General features: G+C 30.2%; 1 protein-coding gene across 1 annotated transcript; it reads right to left on the reverse strand.

Moving 5' to 3' along the window:
• Positions 1 to 16,211: 16,211 nt before the first annotated feature.
• Positions 16,212 to 16,706, reverse strand: LOC136983218 (uncharacterized). Its single transcript, XM_067279902.1, has 2 exons — positions 16,506 to 16,706; positions 16,212 to 16,367 (listed from the first exon to the last, which is right to left on the reverse strand). Exons 1-2 carry the CDS (start codon positions 16,704 to 16,706, stop codon positions 16,212 to 16,214), a joined length of 357 nt encoding a protein of 118 aa, XP_067136003.1.
• Positions 16,707 to 19,556: the final 2,850 nt, after the last annotated feature.

A 19,556-nucleotide genomic window follows, 5' to 3' on the forward strand; every position in this document is an offset into this window, starting at 1 on the left:
TTGTCATGATGGCTAATTTTTAGTATTTCGGCTATTTGTTATATTTTGTAATAATTTTCCCAATTCTTAGGAGTGTTGGTTGTTTTTCTAATTTGTATTTATCGAAAATCATCTAGTTTACAAATCAGAGTAATGATTAATATGTACCGTATTTTACGGACTATAAGACGCACTTTTTTCTTCGAAAAATTGCCTTCAAAATTCAGATGCGTCTTATAGTCGGTAGTGTCTTATAGGTATTTTTTAAAAAAATTGCTTAAAAATTAAGGTGCGTCTTATAGTCCGTAAAATACGGTATTTACTTAATAAGGTTGATAATTATTTTCGTGTTTTTGAGACATTATTGCTATATGTTTCATGGCAAACATAGTTATAGGCTATATAATTATATCTGGTACGTTGAACAATAAAAATAATTTTGCATCGTTATTTTTTATGTATAAGAATTTCAACTCTTTCAGCTGATACCAGAATTTCTATTCTGCCCAAACTAATGAGTTTGACGCGCTTGATTAAAATCACTTGTTTCATTATGTATATATGTCAAGGAGTTACTATTTAATACTTTTATAAAATCTACTAGACGTTATCAATTTTTAATCAATTGTCAATGATTCTGTTTATCAAAGTACGAGAGCATTAAATCATTCGTAAGAATTAAATAAATTGCAGCACGAGCCATACGATTGTATTTCGAATTACAAGACAGTTTGTTGCGAAATTTCCTTCAGTATGAATGCTTTATTAAATAAACTTGCCTTAGAAGCAGTTTATACATATATTCATTTGACTACGTATACAATTCTTTTCTTTAGCACACATGTCAAATCCATTAAACGTTCAACAACATTTAATAAATGGGAACTATTTATTTACTCGATAAAAGGATAATTGTTATTGATATTTTCAAAGATAAATTGCCATGTGACCTTGAATAACTAGTTCACAGTAAGTATATAATATATATATATATATACATACATAAAGTTTGATATATTTTGTATTTAGAATTGTTATGTAAACGTAATAAACTAATAATGCACTATTTATATACCTCGATTTGCGGAATAAAACGATAATTATTAAATGTAAAAATGTCGAGAAAAGTAGAATAAAAAGCGAAATAATAAAAAAAATAAAAAATTACCTTAAAAGGCAATTTTTTATTCTTTTATCCTCTACATAAACACGTGAATCACTCACGTGTTTATGAAACTAAAGCGTTGAATCTCCAAATGTTGTCAAAGTCGACATCCGAAACAATGAAAACATGTAGACTACACTTGTTCGTACAGGACTAATGCATATAATTGGCTGTTCCATTATGAAAATACATCATAATATAGTTCGATTCATTAGTAATCAGTAAATTCTAGATGATTGACTATTTTCGAAACGCATCGATGACATTATAAAATCAAAAAAATTTTCATGTTAATAGAAATTACGAGATTAAACATATTTTCATTCCAAATAGATGTCTTATGAACTTATCTATAGTATTTTCCACAATAAGAATGGAGCCGAAGTGTTGGACCTTGAATGTTTATCATTCCGCCGCCGTTGCTAAACGACGAAGCTATGGCTACGGTAAACAAATAAAATAGAATAAAAAACGTCGAAAATTAAAACATCACGTCGTGTGACGTTTTTAGTTTTTTATAATTTTAAATTTTTGCAAAAATGTCGGAAATTTCAAATAGAATATAACAGTTTAAACGCATCTTATAATTTTCTAATATATGTTCTAAATAAAGTCGAACCTCTCTAATCCAACCAACATTCATGGGACCAAAGAGTTGTGTCGTAATGTAGAGGTTGTCGGATTACTGAAATATTACTCCAAGACTGCTTAAATTGACTTATTAAAATGTTAGAAATCATTTATTTTTGCGACTTTTTAGGTCAACAATTGGTTTTTCAATGTTTGATTTTTAAAGATGACACTTGATTTAACAAAGATGGATTTTTTCCTCAGAAAACAAAGCTTGTTTATTAATTTTAATGCTTCTTTATGAGCATGCATTTCATCTTCCCCCTCCTCTCTTTTCACTTCTGTTTCATCATTGTCTTTATTCGTTATACTTTAGGACAATATTGTTATTAAAATCATCTTCTCAATTCGATGATCTCGCGCTCTTCAGGCCACCAGAGAAGCCTCAGACAGTTTCCTCCTACCCTTTTTTGACGGGGTCTACCCATCTAGCTTATTCCTTCCCCTTTGAGTATTTTAGCTGGACAAAAAACTATTTTCTACCAATTTTGAGATTTTGTAATTTAAACTGTGCCGCTATTATTTTTTATAAGAGCCAAGGTAGGATTTGGCCCTACGAAAAGGGAGGTAGGCGATGCATGGCGACTACGCCATCGAATTAACTATATTCTAGCGCATTTAAATTTAGCTAATACCTAACAGAATCAAGATGTAACCTAGTGCATAATAAACAGGGTATAAACAAAAGCATTAGTTGGGCATTTTTAGTCGACTAATCGATCATGACTAACGACTAATATTGCTTATATTAGTCGTTAGTCTTGGATATTCTGATCGATTATTGATTAGTCATATAGTAGTCATGACATGACTAATCAATACAAAATAAATTTCGTATTTACGTATAACTGTATTTATTCAGACGGATTCTCTCTGGAAATGGCAGGATTTTTCTGTAAAGCATTTTCTGTGCAGAGCTGCAATTGTGTCTGTAAGGTGATTCTAGCACCTTCTATATCCGGTTTGGTTAGCTCTTCAATTAGATGGATGAAGAAATCATCTCTATTTCCTTCGCGTGTCCAACAGGCGACTGAATAAACTGAATAATATTTCTGCTTGAAATACAACAAAATGATCGACTAGCAGGTTGCGCAGAGGAGCAATAATTATATTTTTTCCTCTGATAATTATTTTTGGAAGAATGTATATATAGCATTTTCTGAAGTAGACAGAGGATAAAACTAAAGAATAAAAAAGGACGAATCTACATGAATTACACCATATAAAGACAAAATTCGCATACATGCGAAATATAAACATGACTACCCTTATTCAAGGCACGACACGTAATCACAAAGATTTGTAAAATTGACGACGACAGACAGTTTCGATTATTCCACAAACAAAACATTCCTAAGAATCTGCAATAGGGCGTGCACTTTTCAAAAACTAATTGGCAGCGCTAGTATCGGGTTTAGTTCCTGTTTCGTCTATCGTGGTGTGTATACACTGTTTAAAAATGTGTTTTTTTCGTTATTTAAGTATTTTTGAAATGCCAGTTAATTGTTGTTTGCTTCAGTGCCAATGATAAAGAACACCCAGGTTAAAAATTTCATGAATTTCCGGATGATCCGAAAAGAAAAAAATAATGAGAAGTAAAGACAAAAACTGGAAAGAAAATCAGTCGATACGCTCGAATCTGTACCAGGAAAAATTATAAGGACAGTTCATTTTGAATAGTTTAGAGCAATAATACTCTACAAATGTATAAAAATTTTTAATGAACAATTGAATGAAAGGTTATTACATCACATTCGGTATTATAACAGCCAATCATTTTAAACTTTTAAAACCTCAAATGTTTACGTTTTAAACACTAATAACACAATGCACAATAAATAATGAATTTCCAGAGACTGAATATATGAATTACGAAGTGCTGGAAAGTTTCAGAGAAATAGCTTTACAATAATTAATCAATCTAAAACTGTTGTGGCCAATGAATAGGACAATGAATGGGCAAAACAAGAAAATTGTGGAAAATAGAGAGAGGTCGACGCAAGAAAAATTAATTGACAAGGATAAACGAAAGGTTTTCTTCCTTACAAAACAACAAGTAAATTAGCAGCTGTCTACTAGACAGGTAGCTGCGAATTTGCCAAAAATCTGTGACCCATCAGACGATTTGGTGATGTGTCTGTGTACTAAAAAATGAAAGTGATACCTGCTCACAAGCAACAAAGACTTCAATACGCTAAATCTGTCGTGTGCTGGACCAAGAAATGGAGAAAAGTTGTGTTTTCTAATGAAAAAAGTAGAATTTATATGGACCAAATGGTTATGGATATTATTGGCATGATGTGAAAAGAAAAGCCAAAGTTAGAATGAGTAGTCAGTTAGGAGGTGGCAATGTAATGGTTTGGAATGCTTTTGGATTCAACTGAAAAACTAATTTTGTCATTATTGATGAAAAAATAGATTCTTCAAAATATCAGGATATGTTAAAAAATAATTCAATTGCATTTGGACCTTTAATTGGTGGAAGTAATTGGTTTTTCAAGGGAACAATGCTCCACTCCATGCATCAAAATCAACTGAGTTCTGGTTTATTAATGAAAACATTTTTAAAAAAGTATTAGACTGGCTTTCTAGAAATCCAGATCTTAGTCCAACAGAACATTTATGGAGTATAATAACAAACATAGTTTATGGTCAAAACAAGCATTATCATCAAGTAAACCAGTTAAAATTACCAATTATGGACGCTTGAGAAAATATTGAAGTGAAACAATTGCAAAAATCGATTCAAACTATGCCTGATAGAGTGTTTGATGTTATTCAAACGAAAGGAGGTTCACCTAAATATTAAATGATATGAATTTTGCCAAAAATATGGAGTCCTTGTACTTATGTTACATTTTAAAATGAGTGACTTTCAAAAACAGTTTAAAATTATTTTAATTATCATCAAACATCAATGACAATGATTTTTAACGTTGTTTTGTGTTTATTATTATGTATCTAAAATTTCAAAAATATATTACAAATTGAAGTTGAGTAATTAAAACTAAATTGTTGTCCTCGTAATTCTGTTACAAGATCGAAAATGAAAGCAAACAACTGTAAAAGCGTCAGTCTATACTTATTATTTTTAGCTTGTGTATCTTTTTAAAAGTTCTGTCTTTGTTCCTGTTGTCTTGTCTCCTAATTCGTTTAATTTCTTTCGTAATTCAGCAACTGTTACATTTTTATAAGTAGATTAAAACTTCCCGTTCAGTTTCCACTGTTTATTCACTACTGGAAGTTAAGTATACATCAAGCTAGCACGGCAAGTGACGAGATTTAAATCGTGGGAGGGTAACTAAAAACAACAGCAAGATAATGCAAAACAAGCAGAAAAATTAAAATTCATAAATTCGCATCGTAAAAATGACGAAGCTTTGTGTTCTAGGGTTAAATAAAAATAAAACATCAATATTTCTTTTCCTGCATTACCTTCGAAATACTGTATACAATGTTGGAAAGTTTTCAAGTATAGACTATATGCTATATATACAGCGGCAGATTGAGAATTTTTACGAGTCTTGTGAATATCGGCGGTAGTCGTATCGTGTAAACCAGTTTTTTACACATATTTAGGTTTTAAGCAAAACTGTTACTGTAGTTCTTGGAAAAGTGGAAAGAGGCGAGACCCCCGATAACTCATGTGTTTCACGTGGAGCATTAGGGACATGTTAGAAGAGATTAATCTAATGGATCGTAAAATAAGACATTCCTGGCACAATAGATGCGGATGATATTTGAGTCTTTCGAACAGAAACTGCTCGAAAAACATTCCAACACACCTTGCGGAGACTTGAAGTCATCCACATTGACATTGCAGAAGGCAGTGGAGGACCCGGAGGATTATTATTATCCTCGTTTTATTTTATGTTCATATCCTGGATGACTTATTTTTCTTTTAGTGAAAAATAAGTCACTCAGCACACAGCTTGAAATAGGACAGGGCCTAGAGTTTATTGAATTGAGGTACCTTGTGAATTGTGGGGCCTGTGCACGTGAAGTCTGTCCATTTATTAATCTGCTACTGTGTATATAATTCAATACATTGGTCCAATACGGATTTGATAATAAAAATTGCAAATTGTACAGTGTCTACCAGTTTAAATTAGTGTTCAACACAGATCCTTGATGGAATTTCTGAGGATCGTTTATGTGTTATGTCGGCGTTTAGCTAACAATCGTATTACCATTGTTCTAATACCGACCCAACTGTTTTTTCTTTTTGTTGTTGTTGTTGTTTTATAGGCCTATTTGAAATTCTAAAATGTCAAATATAAGAAAAGACGTTTTATTCCTCATTGATTCATAATATTGGAAATATTTTTAAAAGAAGATAATTTAATTTGTAATGGTGTCATTATCATTATCCTCGTTTTGTGTTCATATTCAGGATATATTTAATGATTACTGTTCTGATAAGTAACGTAACTTTATTTCAAAGAACAAAATTTAAAAATATTTATTATGTTATATAATTAATTTCTAACGTCCTTCGATTGTACTCTAAGAATGATATGTATTCAAGTACTATAAAAATAGTTAAGTACTATAAATAAATAGGCTTCTACGATAGTGTATGTATATTTGACTAAACGTATGAAATGAAAATAAATATACAGATAAATATACAAGATAATTTATCTAGATCTTTTCTTTAATAATTTTATACAGGGTAGATGTACCAGTTTTGGCCAGTGTAGTACCAGTTCTGGCCAGAAAACAAATTTAACTTAAAAATATAGTCACAAATGAAACAAACTTTTATTGTTAACTGTGTGAACAGTTAACAATAAAAGTTTGTTTCATTGGACAGATTTGAATATGTGGTGATTATATTTTTAAGTTAAATTTGTTTTCTGGCCAGAACTGGTACACCGGCCAAAACTGGTACATCTACCCCATATGAAATGTATAGTTTGAGATGGCGCAGCTCGGCCTATATGGCTCTTGCGCCAAAAAACTCCAACCAACCAATGTATAGTTTGAAAACTGTACATTTAAAGTGTGATTATTATAAGAAAAACTGTTCTAACTGATGAAATATAAAACCATTTCACATCACCATACAGTACTTTACACAAAATTTACATTAACTAAACATTTTAAAATCTTTGTAGTCTGCCTATACGATAATTTTAGAAAATTAATGTTTACAATACACTTTATATAGATTTTAAGTTAAAATCGATAAGTTATTTATTACCGCACTCAAATTATTCATTTTAGCAAGCGTACGATATGGAGAAATTCGTGAAAATCGGTGATGTATATTAATTTCTTTGTTAAAAACTACTCAACGGAAGACATAATACTTCAGATAATTTCATTCTAATACATTTTATTATATTTAATCTGTCCTTGTTAAAAATACAGGGTGATTTAAGTCTCTGCGCATAAGAGAAGGATTCACTCTATTATACAATTACTTAAAAGTCATATATAATGTATGTTAGTTCCATTGAACTGAATGCGCATATAAAAACTTTCTCCCACTCGTGGAGATTACATGCTAACATGCGCACGCCGCACACACGTGTGACAAACGTATCACACGTAGACATCTCTTCAGGTGATCTGTGTTTTGTATTGAGATTTTTAAATCACCCTGTATTATTTAAACATTAATCGCGGCCAGCTATATTAAGTATTATTCTTATTTTGTTAAATCTGAGTTAATTAAAGGTAGCGTCTTCGATTACAAGAAAATGTTACGTATACAAATATGGCCAATAAAAATTTCATTGGTTTATTATCCAGATTTAATGCATATGTAATTACAGTACTAAATGACTCGATAGCCTTACATTCGACCTTTCTCACGCTACCTAATTTTAAGTTTACACTATGGAATATCTATCAAAACAAGAGATGTATGTTTATTTAAAATAAGAGGCAATACACCGTTTCGTAATAAATGTTCACATTATTTTGTACGAGATGACTCTACCATTGATGTTACTTCATAAATTCTGTATATAGTAAATTTATCATACACTTAAATAGGTCACAAAGCTTGATTCAATGCAAGTAGACAAACTGCCTCTATTGAATCGAGTTACGCATTTTATTGAAGCTGTAATCTGTTTTTATGTATAAGCGTTCAAAAGCCTTGCCCGAATAAATAACTTCGCATTTTGTAAATATATGAAAATAATTTAACCGAAAAGTGCTCTTATTACCTCTGTAATATGTTTATTTGCAACAAAAATTCTAATATTTACACAAAATATGTAAATTTAAGGTGTTAAATCCATATAAATAAATATAATACTGTAATATTTCCATAAAATATTTTTAAAAACTTGTTTCATAACATAAGCTTATTAAAAATATATATAACGCTCCCAAATTTGCTCTAGATTACATTTATTCTTATATGATTTGATTTCATTAACAAGTTTTAATATAGATTCGGAAGTTTTAGAATCCGTGGAATCTCATCATTAAAATAAATTGTAAAGACCTTACAATAACAATTTGCTTTAATCGTTTTCGCCGAAGCAATTAAATCACAAAGGCATAAAAGCACTCCTAAATAAATGAAAATTTAAAGAAAAATAAATAACTTTTCAAAATCAATAAATCATATTTATATAAATATTGTGGCATCTTTCAAGAATACAGTTCAATGCCGCACCGTTTATGATTTATTGATTATGATAAATTTTTATTTTTTATGAAGATTTATCAGTTTGATGGTACTTATAATTTTATTTTTATGGCAAATCAACAATATTATATATATATACATTTGTATATCTTTGATTTCTTTGAAATATTTCTCTGTAAATTTTATTTGTTAGGTATTAGACTATCAAACAAGTTCTATTTTAAGAAAGAAGATTAAATAAATAGATAGCCTGTATAATAGCTATAAATAACAAAAACGTCATGTAGAATATCTTATATTTTCTGTATTTTAGTACTCATTTTTCATCATCATAAAATAAAATATGGTCATAATCAATATTTCAATGCATTATTTTTAAATTGTAATACCTTTCATATATTTACAACGTGACACGAATAATTTGTAAGTGATATATAATTAATCATTTATTGAGAAATTATTCGTGATATTTTGTGTTAATTATCAGTCCCGTCGATTGATATATATTTATTAAATACATCAATTAATCAGTTTTGATACTTGAATAATGAAATGTTTTAAATAAAATTATGCTGATTAATTTTCATATTTAATTTTTTATTAATAAATAAATCTGGGGATAAACTTTTCGAGGAATTTATCAAATGGAATTAAATAAACATTAGTAAAATATTTAGTTTTCTATTACAGGAAATAGAAGCCGTTGTACTACAAGTTGAAGATAACTTTACTGACGATTACATTTGTTTAACTGTTTAGTAAATATATACAAGACATATGTTTACTATATAATAAATATATAAGATAATTTAACTTTATAATTTATTACTTCTAAATTTTATTTACCCTTGACACAGTTTACATTGCGAAATAATCTCTTTGGGTGCGTTGTCTGGTAAAACGGCTTTAATTAACAGAATAAGCGAACCAATGAGTAAAATAAAAAATATATTTATTAGAAAATAAATTAATACTTTATAAAATACTATTCAATAAATTAAACTGCTATTATAAATTATAAATTTGGACGTAATGTAAGGTAGGAGTTTCATTATGACCCACGAAGTTTAGACAACTCCGAATTTTTTCCCCAAGAAATAACTATGATATCACCTAGTCTGTGTGATAAAGGCTTCCTACTTTATAATTAATATTAAATAATGTAAGGAAAAAACAAACAAGTGGGATGATTTAACTAATTTGATATAACAATTTTGACGAACAAGTCAGACGTAAAATTTCATAATATAATGTTATGTTCCTAATATAAATTTGCAAAACATGTGAATCTAGACGTAGTGGAAAATGTAAAAGAACAATACAAAAACTTTACAAATAATCGTCTTTTATTATGAACTAGTTATTTGTTTTATTAGAAAAATTATCACTTTATGTTACAGTGATCAGGAAAATGTTTTATGTAATAATCAAATATTTTCACCAATTCGAATTTTTGTAATATTTTTAAACAAGATTTAAGCAAAATTGTAGGCTACTTTCTTATCAATTATATTCGATTCTGAAATTTTCAAGCTTCGTAAAGCATGTTTCTAGTAAAAACAAAATTTTTATTTATTTATTTACATTGTACACATTGAATTCAGAATTCTGGAGGCGAAGCTACATATTTTCTGAAAATTAAACTTCGAGTTCTTGAATTTACATTTTTCTCAGGATTGTCCCGTGATATCATTATATGCAGCCGAATATGCTTTATTATTATTATTTTATATTGCGTTTTTTGCTTTTATTCATGAAAATTTCTAATTTCTAACAAGCTTTCTTATCTCATGTGTATTAGCAACTGTCGGAAGAGATAAAATGTGTTTGTCTTATACGGAAAGTGATTTATCTCTTCTTATCTGTAGCTGATCTGTTTATTTATGTTTGATTACTGCAAATATTATACACCATCCGGAAAGATCTGATTCATTCGTATCACCATAATACGATGCGGGAAGGACACAAATTAGAGAAACTATCTTTATCATAAGAAGCGTAAAATTTATCATTGCAGGAGAGACTTGGTTCTTTTGACTTTTTTAAAATAACAAATTGTGTTGTTTATTTATAAGCCTGCAGTAATTAAAATAATAGAATTCAAGGGATAGTATAGATTTAGAGAAGGATTTGTTCTCTTTGTCATTTGCCGATCTATTATATACAAAATTAAAATGGTTTTCAATAAATATACTTCTTTTTCATTCATTTGAGAAATAATTAATTTTAAATTTAGATAAATATATTCATGCTTATTACCATCATACACATTTTCTGTTGTATCTATGATTAAAGACTTCTGAATCTGGAAATTGGAAGCAAGGATTGTAATAAGAATCGGTTGTAATAAACAAAGGCATTAATATATGGACCTAATTTTCTTCACTGGTTGGTTTAGCTTCAAGTATTAGTTTATAACCATGTAAAAAAAAAGTTGAAAATTTTTATTTTGTCTTTAGTAACAAATTTGATAATGATGGATTAAATAATAAAAGCGAAGATCTAGCACATTATGACTGACTACAATTACAATCATGTACATAAGAATGAATATTTGTGCCATAAAATAATTTTTTCTGAACGTCCTTTTCGCATTTTCCTTTTTTTCATCCTATTTTTAATATTTATTTTCATCATGTATCTATCATAATTAATTTACTGATTGATAAATGTTTGAAAGGATACTTTCAGAAGAAATGAATTATAAACGCAGAAAATCCACATTATTCTAAGAATAAAAAGTTTAACGCAGAACTATATAAAATAATAATAATAATTCAATGTTAATGGACTCAATCCTATATTTATTTACTTATATTTTCTATGTACGACAATGTTTGCTGAATGAATTAAAAGATCTCGAGCAATATAATCAAATACAGTATATGGAAAAATTAATATTGTAATTAAAATAATTTAAACTCATTCGATTATTAGTTAAGAATAACTTAATATTTGAAAATTTTGAGATATTTAAATTATCAGTTTTTATTTTTTACAAGAGCAAAATATTTGGTTGATCGTTTCCGTTAGTAATTTACTAAGCTTAAATTTTGGATATTTTAGTAACTTCAATCACACAGGAATACATTAATTGATTATGTAGACTTTATTATTGTATTCGGAAAGTCTACATAATCAATTAATGTATCCCTGTGTGATTGAAGTTACTAAAAATAACCAAGATTTACGCTTAGTACATTAAAAGAGCAAAATAGTTGAACTGTGTGGCTATGGTGCTTTAATTAATTAAAAATTTGTTAATTAGAATAGTTCTGAATAATTTTAATTATTTCAAAATTTGATAAATTACTCATAATAAATCGATCGCTTACGTTTTTATCATGAGAAAATTATTGACTCAACAATCGATCAAATCAAGTTTACTGTACAAACAGTTACTCGACAGTTATTCCTTCGGAGAGCAGTTTGTTGGTTGACTGGATTTACAAAAGCACTGATTTCAGGATAACAAGTAGCTACTAAAGTAATCTCTATTAAGAGAAAAATATTTCTAATGAAACCATATTAAATTTGATATAAAAATTAATTTAAAATAAAAATAAAATAATTTAAAAAATTAAAAAATGAATAGGGAACTTTAATGTTCTATTTCATTTTTGTACGAATATAAACATTTTTTTTATCATAATATAATTCCAGCGATTTGTCTAGTTCATTGCACAGGAGTAACTAAATATACAAAAATTTAAAAATACAGTCAAGTTTCTAAATATATTGGCACATTAATATATGTTTTTTGAAGATGTGAAAAACTATTTAAGTTATTATCTCGAAATATATGAGAATAAAGAGAGCTGCTTATTTCATATTTTGTGAGCTGTATTAAAACAATTAAAACTTTCTATAGAAGAAAGTTTTTAAATTAATGCTTTGAAAAGTAAATTAATATTTAAGAAATATATTCTATAAATTAACATATTTTAAAAATTTTTTCTGCCCTGCAGATACTAAGATAGTGTTTCCCCCCAATAACCTCACAATGATTAAGAACCGGGCCGACATATTTTGGCCATTCCATCCGTGAAATTTCTGGCAAGCTGGCACTTTTATCGGCTCGACCTCAGCTTTAAACATATAAAATGAAATAAATCAAACGATAACTTTTCTGACGTCTTTACGTACACTAATTTTTAAGATAAAACTTATCCAAAGAATAGGTCATTTGTAGCTCTATCTTTAATTCCAGATTAGCGAAAATGCGGTTAACAAAGCTATAGATCGGTTTCAATTTTGTTTATTATGAATGATCTTTACTTATAATGAGTTGATCAAAATTCAACTTCTTGAAAGATCGAGATATTATGTCGCTATACAATCAGAGAGGAGTTTAAAGAATATAGAAGATAAGAGATCTCAATATATATATATATATATATATACACACTGTACGACAAAAAAAAAATAACGCACCAGAAAGGACTTGTTGGATTTGAACAAAAATTGGTATGTGACATTGTCATAGCTAGACAGGTATATGATTGCAACCATAAAGCAAAAACATACTTTATTGTGCAGTAATGTTCAATACAGTGCAGGCACTAATATCCCGTTGTGCCGCCTCTAGTGCGGATATAAGCTGTGATACGCCTCGGCATGGAGGCATAAAGGTTCCATATAATGTTCTGTGGCATATCTGTCCACATGTGATGCAACTGGGACTCAAGATGTGTCAGATCCCGCGGCTGTCACAGCTGGCGTCCCAGGTAGTCCCACACATGTTCGATTAATGATACATCTGGAGACCGTGCAGGCCAAGGAAGTGTGGCAATGTTATGTAGACATGCTTGGGAGACCGCTGCAGTGTGTAGCTGGGCATTATTCTGCTGGAATATGCCTGTCGGAAGCCCTGCCATGAGGGGCAACACATGTGGCCGGAGGTTGTATTGCACATATCGTTGGGCTGTGAGGGTAGTACGCATGACAACTAGAGGTGTCCTACTGTCGTATGTTACGGCTCCCCACACCATAACACCAGGGGTTGGGCCCGTGTGCCGCTCCACAGTATAGGCTGAGTTGACGCCTTGACCAGCAGGCCACCATACCCTCACACAGCCATCGTGAGCCCCCAAACAAAAGCAGGATTCGTCGCTGAAGACAATATGCTGCCAGTCGGTAGCTGTCCATGATTGTCGTGCACGACAGCACTGCAGATGGAGGCATTGGTAAGTGGATGTTAATGGTAGAACACATACTGGCCATCGGGAGACCAATCCGCCTTCTACTAAGCGCCTGGAAATGGTGCAGCTGGATACACGGTTTTGTAACGCAGGTGCCACTGCTGCATGAATGGTAGACGACGAAGCTGTAGGCGCTATCCGTGCTTGACGTACAATGAGATGATCCTCCCGCCTGGTGGTCTGTCGATAGCGTCCGGAGCCTGTTTGCCATTCATGCGTTCCCCTACATCCCCACTGCTCATAACACATCCTAACATTTCCATCAGAATGGTTCAGATGGCAGCCAATCCGGCGATATGACCATTCTCTTCCTCTCAATCCAACGATGCGACCTCTCTCAAACTCACTTAACTGAGTGTAAGGCCGTCGAATGTGTCATAGAGGCATGTCTGTCACTCAACAAAGTCACAACCATCAACACAAGCGCAGGACATATGCACAAGTCGTCACAGCGTGCACCTTTATACCAGACAGAGGAAGCACTTTTCTACCCTCTGGCGGCGATACAACACAAGAACCTGATCCCAAAAGCTAATCATTTACATATCTAGCTATGATGATGCAACATACCAATTTTTATTCAAATCCAACAAGTCCTTCATGGTGCGTTATTTTTTTTGTCGTCCAGTGTATATATATATATGATCTAAGTTATCAACAAATCTTTATTGGTTTATGTTGGAACAGCTCATGACGATGCTGTATTTGATAAAAAATATAAGTATTTTATCACATGTAAATTAGCCCTTCAAAGTTTCAAACGGTAGTGTTCAAGCTGTGATTGAAGCAGGCTCGACGAAAAAGAAATCGGATAGAAACAAAAAAATCGAGTTTTATAAGAACTCCAATCATCTCTTAATCAATGTAAGAGATTTAAACAATGCCAAAAACGACAAAAATCTTATTTTATTTTGTTATTTATTTTATATATTATTTATCATAATTATGTCGTGACCATAGAAGATCCCGCAGAGCGATGCACATTTTCATCTGGATGGAACAGCGAACAACCGTGACTGTCTCATTTGGGTTACAAAAAACCCTCAAACTTTCCAGAAGATTCCACCATACTAGCCTAAACTTAGTCTAGTGTTGATTCACAACTACATTTATTCTTGGACATGGATTCCACATTTATTCTTCGAAGAAACTAATCCAAATTGGTCTTTGACACGCACTGTGACGGCCCAGAGACGTCGAGAGATGCGCGACAGGTTTCTTGTAATCCAACTGCAACTGTGACAATGACTCGAGTCATCACTTTCATGCAAAATGAAAGCGCCTCCACATGCGTGTGAATAATCTAACAAGATTTCCTGTACTATCACGGAATATAAGTATTAGCTACACGCATTGTATCGTACCATAAGTTTGATAGATAAGTGTGACAAACAAGCTTATCAAGTAGAGAATTCGTCATGTCGTCGAAAGATGTTGATTCAGATCAGAGTCGAGTAAACATAATTTGTTCTCGTCTGGATCTTCATTTCTTACTTTTGGGTTTACTCACTTTATTACACACAGTTTACTCACTAGATATTACATTTTAGATATAAATTGATTGTCCAATTGTTACACGAAAATAACGGCATATTATTCATTAAAATTTGTTAGTTGTATCTAATTTCATCTTAAATTAATAATATTCTTTAATTAACTAATGCCTCTTGTTTTTTAAATAGTTATTTATTATCATTAGTTTACTTTGACTATAATCTGTAATTAAGACTTATTTCACTGTTGTAACCTCTGAATGACAATGAGAGAATATCTAGTCTATTGGTTTAAATAAACTCTCCTTTATTTTCACATCTAGAAAGTTTTATTTAAACCAATAAACTAGATATTCTCTCATTGTCATTCAGAGGTTACATCAGTGTAATAAGTCCTATTGATAGATTATAGTCATAGTAAACTAATGATAATAAATAATATTCTTTCTTTTATTAGCTTGAATAAATAGGAAAATCCTAATTTTGATAATTTTATTACTTTAAAACAGTTAAAATGAATTTAAAGTCAAACAGATGGAAAAAAACTCTAGCTTTTGATAAATATATTTGGATAAGATATGTTAAAATTGATTTCAATATCCTTTAATATTATCTCTACGTCAAATTTAAATCCAGGAAACTGGACTAAAGTTATATAATTCATGATAAGCTAGTTAAATGACTGCATAAGAAATTGTTCATTTAATCTATTTTATGTATATAAAAATTTTAACGTAAAAATGAAATTGATATTCAAGTGACAACTTATCTTTTTCTTAGAATGTCTTAAATACAGTAATTCATTCATGTAACTCGGATAACAACATAGAACTACCTTCTTTCTCTCCTCTATATCTTATTATTACATTCGAATTAGAAATTGAATTGGTTAATTTTAAAAGATTACATCTAAATAGCCAATTATTTAAATCTTATTTTTTGTGATTGTAACAATTATAAATTTCAATTCAAAATTCCATTTTTAAAATTACTTATTTTTATTTTTATACATAAAAGCTGTTTAAAGTTACAATTTCTTAATTAATCTTGTGAATTTTGGCAACATTGCTCGTGGGAAAAAAAATAGAGAATTAAACTGACAATAGAGCAGTCACCTAATTACAGTGACTCTAAAGAGTGTTTACATATTTTTGATTTCTAGATTCATAGGTTGTTATACAAGTCCATACCATTAATGAACCACCACCATATTTTACAGTTGTTATCACATAATGAAATTGTAACTGAGTTTTTATTTTTCCAATACTATTTGCACTCATCACTTCCTAAAAATGGTTAACTTTTGTTTCATCTGAGAAAATTACACGTCTCCAATCATCCACAGTTCAGTTTTTATATTTCTCTGGAAATTTAAGTCTAAATTTGCTGTGCCTTATAGTTAGTAAGGGGTTTTTTTTTAATACTTTACCTACTGCTCTTAATTCATTACGTAACAACATATCCCTAACTATTTGAGCACTAATATTTAATCTATGATATTCTTCTAAATCTTTTTTAACATCAACTGCAGTTTCAGGTTTTTTACTTGTTACTCTTCTCATAACATTCCGCTCTTGGACTGTATCTAGAGCTCTTGGTCGACCAAGTAATGGATTTTTTGGCATTGGACATCTCCTCTTGACGTATTTCAGACACACTTCCTACACTGGCACCAATACGTGAGGCAATTTTTCTGAGTGATAACACTATTTAATGAGAGCAGTGAGCACTAATATCTTGTTTCTATTGTGCAGAAAATGGTCTTTTCGTTAATTCTAGTTAGAAATAATTATCATGCTTTAAATTGAGAACTATTTGAATGAAATAAACATTTTAAAATAGTTTTTATCTTTTGAAAATGATATTGTTGAACAGCAAAGAAAATGTTCAAATGTTTGATTGTCAAAATTCAATTAATAATATTTGATGCTAACCACAAGAGATTATTTAATGCTCCAACCAATGAAATTAATACTTGCAATATGTATAGTTTAATGCATGTTAAAATTTACATATTAAATGTATATTCGAATTTTATAGTTTAAAAAGGAAAAAACCAAAATTATGTGAACATTTTTTGAGTCATTGTAATCCCATTAAAAAACTGATGGAACCAGGTTGAAAAGTAAAGCTTAGTAAAAACATCTAAATAAAAAAACACATTTAAAAGTTGTGGCGTATGAATACTAGAACCAGATTTGACAGTAAGACTCAACATGTGAATAAAGTGCACATTACACAGACTACAACTACAGGAAGTTTTGGATGAAGCAATGCCACCGTGATAATAAATCAGGGATACAAGCATCGTCACAGAAAAAGTCTTCGAGCTTTACTTTGTGCCATAAAGTTGTTGCACCTACAATAATTTGGCCGAACATTAGAGAAATTTTGAGCAATATTAGTGAAGGAACTTTAAAGTACAAAGTAAAGCTCGAAGCCTTTTTTCTGTGACGATGCTTGTTTTCCTGATTTATTATAATGGTGACATTCATCCAAAACTTCCTGCCTATGTAATATACAGTACACTTTATTCACATGTTGAGTCTTACTGATTCCAGTAACTTTGCCAGATGCCACAACTTTCAAATTTTCTTTATTTAGATGCTTTCGCTGAGCTTTACTTTCAACCTGATTCCACCAATTTCTTTTATGGGATTTCAAGTATTTTTCAATCATCAATAACTTCATCATAGAATAGTTTTCATGATATAGTAATTCTATATTCACCTGACAATTTCATGATAGCCTGGTGTACGTAATGTCACATGATAACTAATTGACTACTAATATGCCAAAATTTAAAAGTAGGGATATTATTTTATAAATACTAATTTTTAATCATTAGGCTTGTAATAATTAATTGATGAAAAGTAATCGCAAGACTTGAAATCACGCGATAGCTAATTTAGATAGACCAATAATATGCTAAATTTAAAAAGGGCTCTTATTTAAAAATTATTGAATATTTTTAAATAAACCTCCAAAAGAGCAAACAGGAGGAGTCAGCTCTTGAAAGACCTATTAAATATATGCAGACCTCTTCTAGATTATTTAGTAGCTCGGTGTCGCTATTCTCTCTCGTTGCAAATCTAGGTAACAAAATGCCGATTGAGTAAATCCAAAACAATCCAACGAATTTATTCAAAATTTTACACGTCCATAGTACTCATCGTGGAGACTAAATATTTTAAATTTTACACAAATCGATTCGTTGGTCGTAGAAATATTAAGGATCAAAGTTGGCACTTTAACATTACAAGTGTGACTGAGCTTTACTATAGACCGCTACCGTGCTTTAAGATTCAGGTGCACTACTAGGATAATTTGTTAAGGTGATAAGGCCGGCTCATCCGGCCTTAACACCTTAAATAGGTTTAGTGCGCAATACTTCGCTCATTACTAGTGATGTACTTCCGTTCTTTTTTGATCAATGAGAAAAGTCGAGAATACAGCTTTTTACAAGTTAGTCGAGAATAGTTCTACGCTGGTAGCCCGCAGTCCTTTGTGTCTTTAAACACGAGACTGATAAAATCGAAATGATTAGAACTAGATCAGAATTATCTTCGATGAATCACAATTTATAACTTATATACAGTATTTGAAGTTAATCGAATCTGAACATATACAGTAAAGGCTATTTAAAACTCACCCGAAATATCGAAAATACACTTCGGGATCATCTTCCTTAATTTCTGTTATATGAAAAAACTATTTATTTCAAAGAATAAGTAATGTTTTATGTATTTAGTTAATTTACTTTATATAAAATAGTTTGTTAAGAATAAAACAATTGAGATATAGTCTTTGATATAAAATTATTGTATTTATTTTCATTTATTGGAAACAAAATACTTAAATGATCTTTCTTCCAAAAATAAATAAAGTATATATATATAATTTTTTGTGTGTGCTTTTGGCTCATCGTTACATTCCTGAAATAAAAAGAAGCAAATAAATTTGTTTTGTCCCACTAACACATTTATTTAGTCAACAGAACGGTTAACGAACTTAGAAAATTCGATATTTAATTCTAAATTTAGTTAAAGATACGATTGATTAATTAAGCATTATCTATAGACAATGCTGTTACTAAGAATCAGAATACTGTAGTTTGTCTAACAAATTTATTCTGGTTTTATTTAAATTTTGTAACTAATTTAATTGTCTGTTGCTAAATGTCGAAATATCTATAACGTTTTCAGTTTTCAAATGAATAATCTTTTTAAAATATTTATTTAATATTCATTTCCATGTTTTATAAACTACTTTAGAATCAGTTAAATAAAGTAAAAAATAATAAATACAGGAATTGAGATAATTTACGACGCTTATTCGTTCATCCACGCTTAGTTGTAAGCAATTCAGCTGAGACCGGAATCTGACGATTTGACAACGAGCGTTGATCTATTAATTAGCTTTGAAAGTATTGCCATATCATGTGCATGGTATTGAGTGTGCCATAAATAATACTC

The sequence above is a fragment of the Centruroides vittatus genome, unplaced genomic scaffold (genome assembly GCF_030686945.1).
Source record: "Centruroides vittatus isolate TY-2023 unplaced genomic scaffold, ASM3068694v2 contig_878, whole genome shotgun sequence".
NCBI classification, from domain to species: Eukaryota; Metazoa; Arthropoda; class Arachnida; order Scorpiones; family Buthidae; genus Centruroides; species Centruroides vittatus.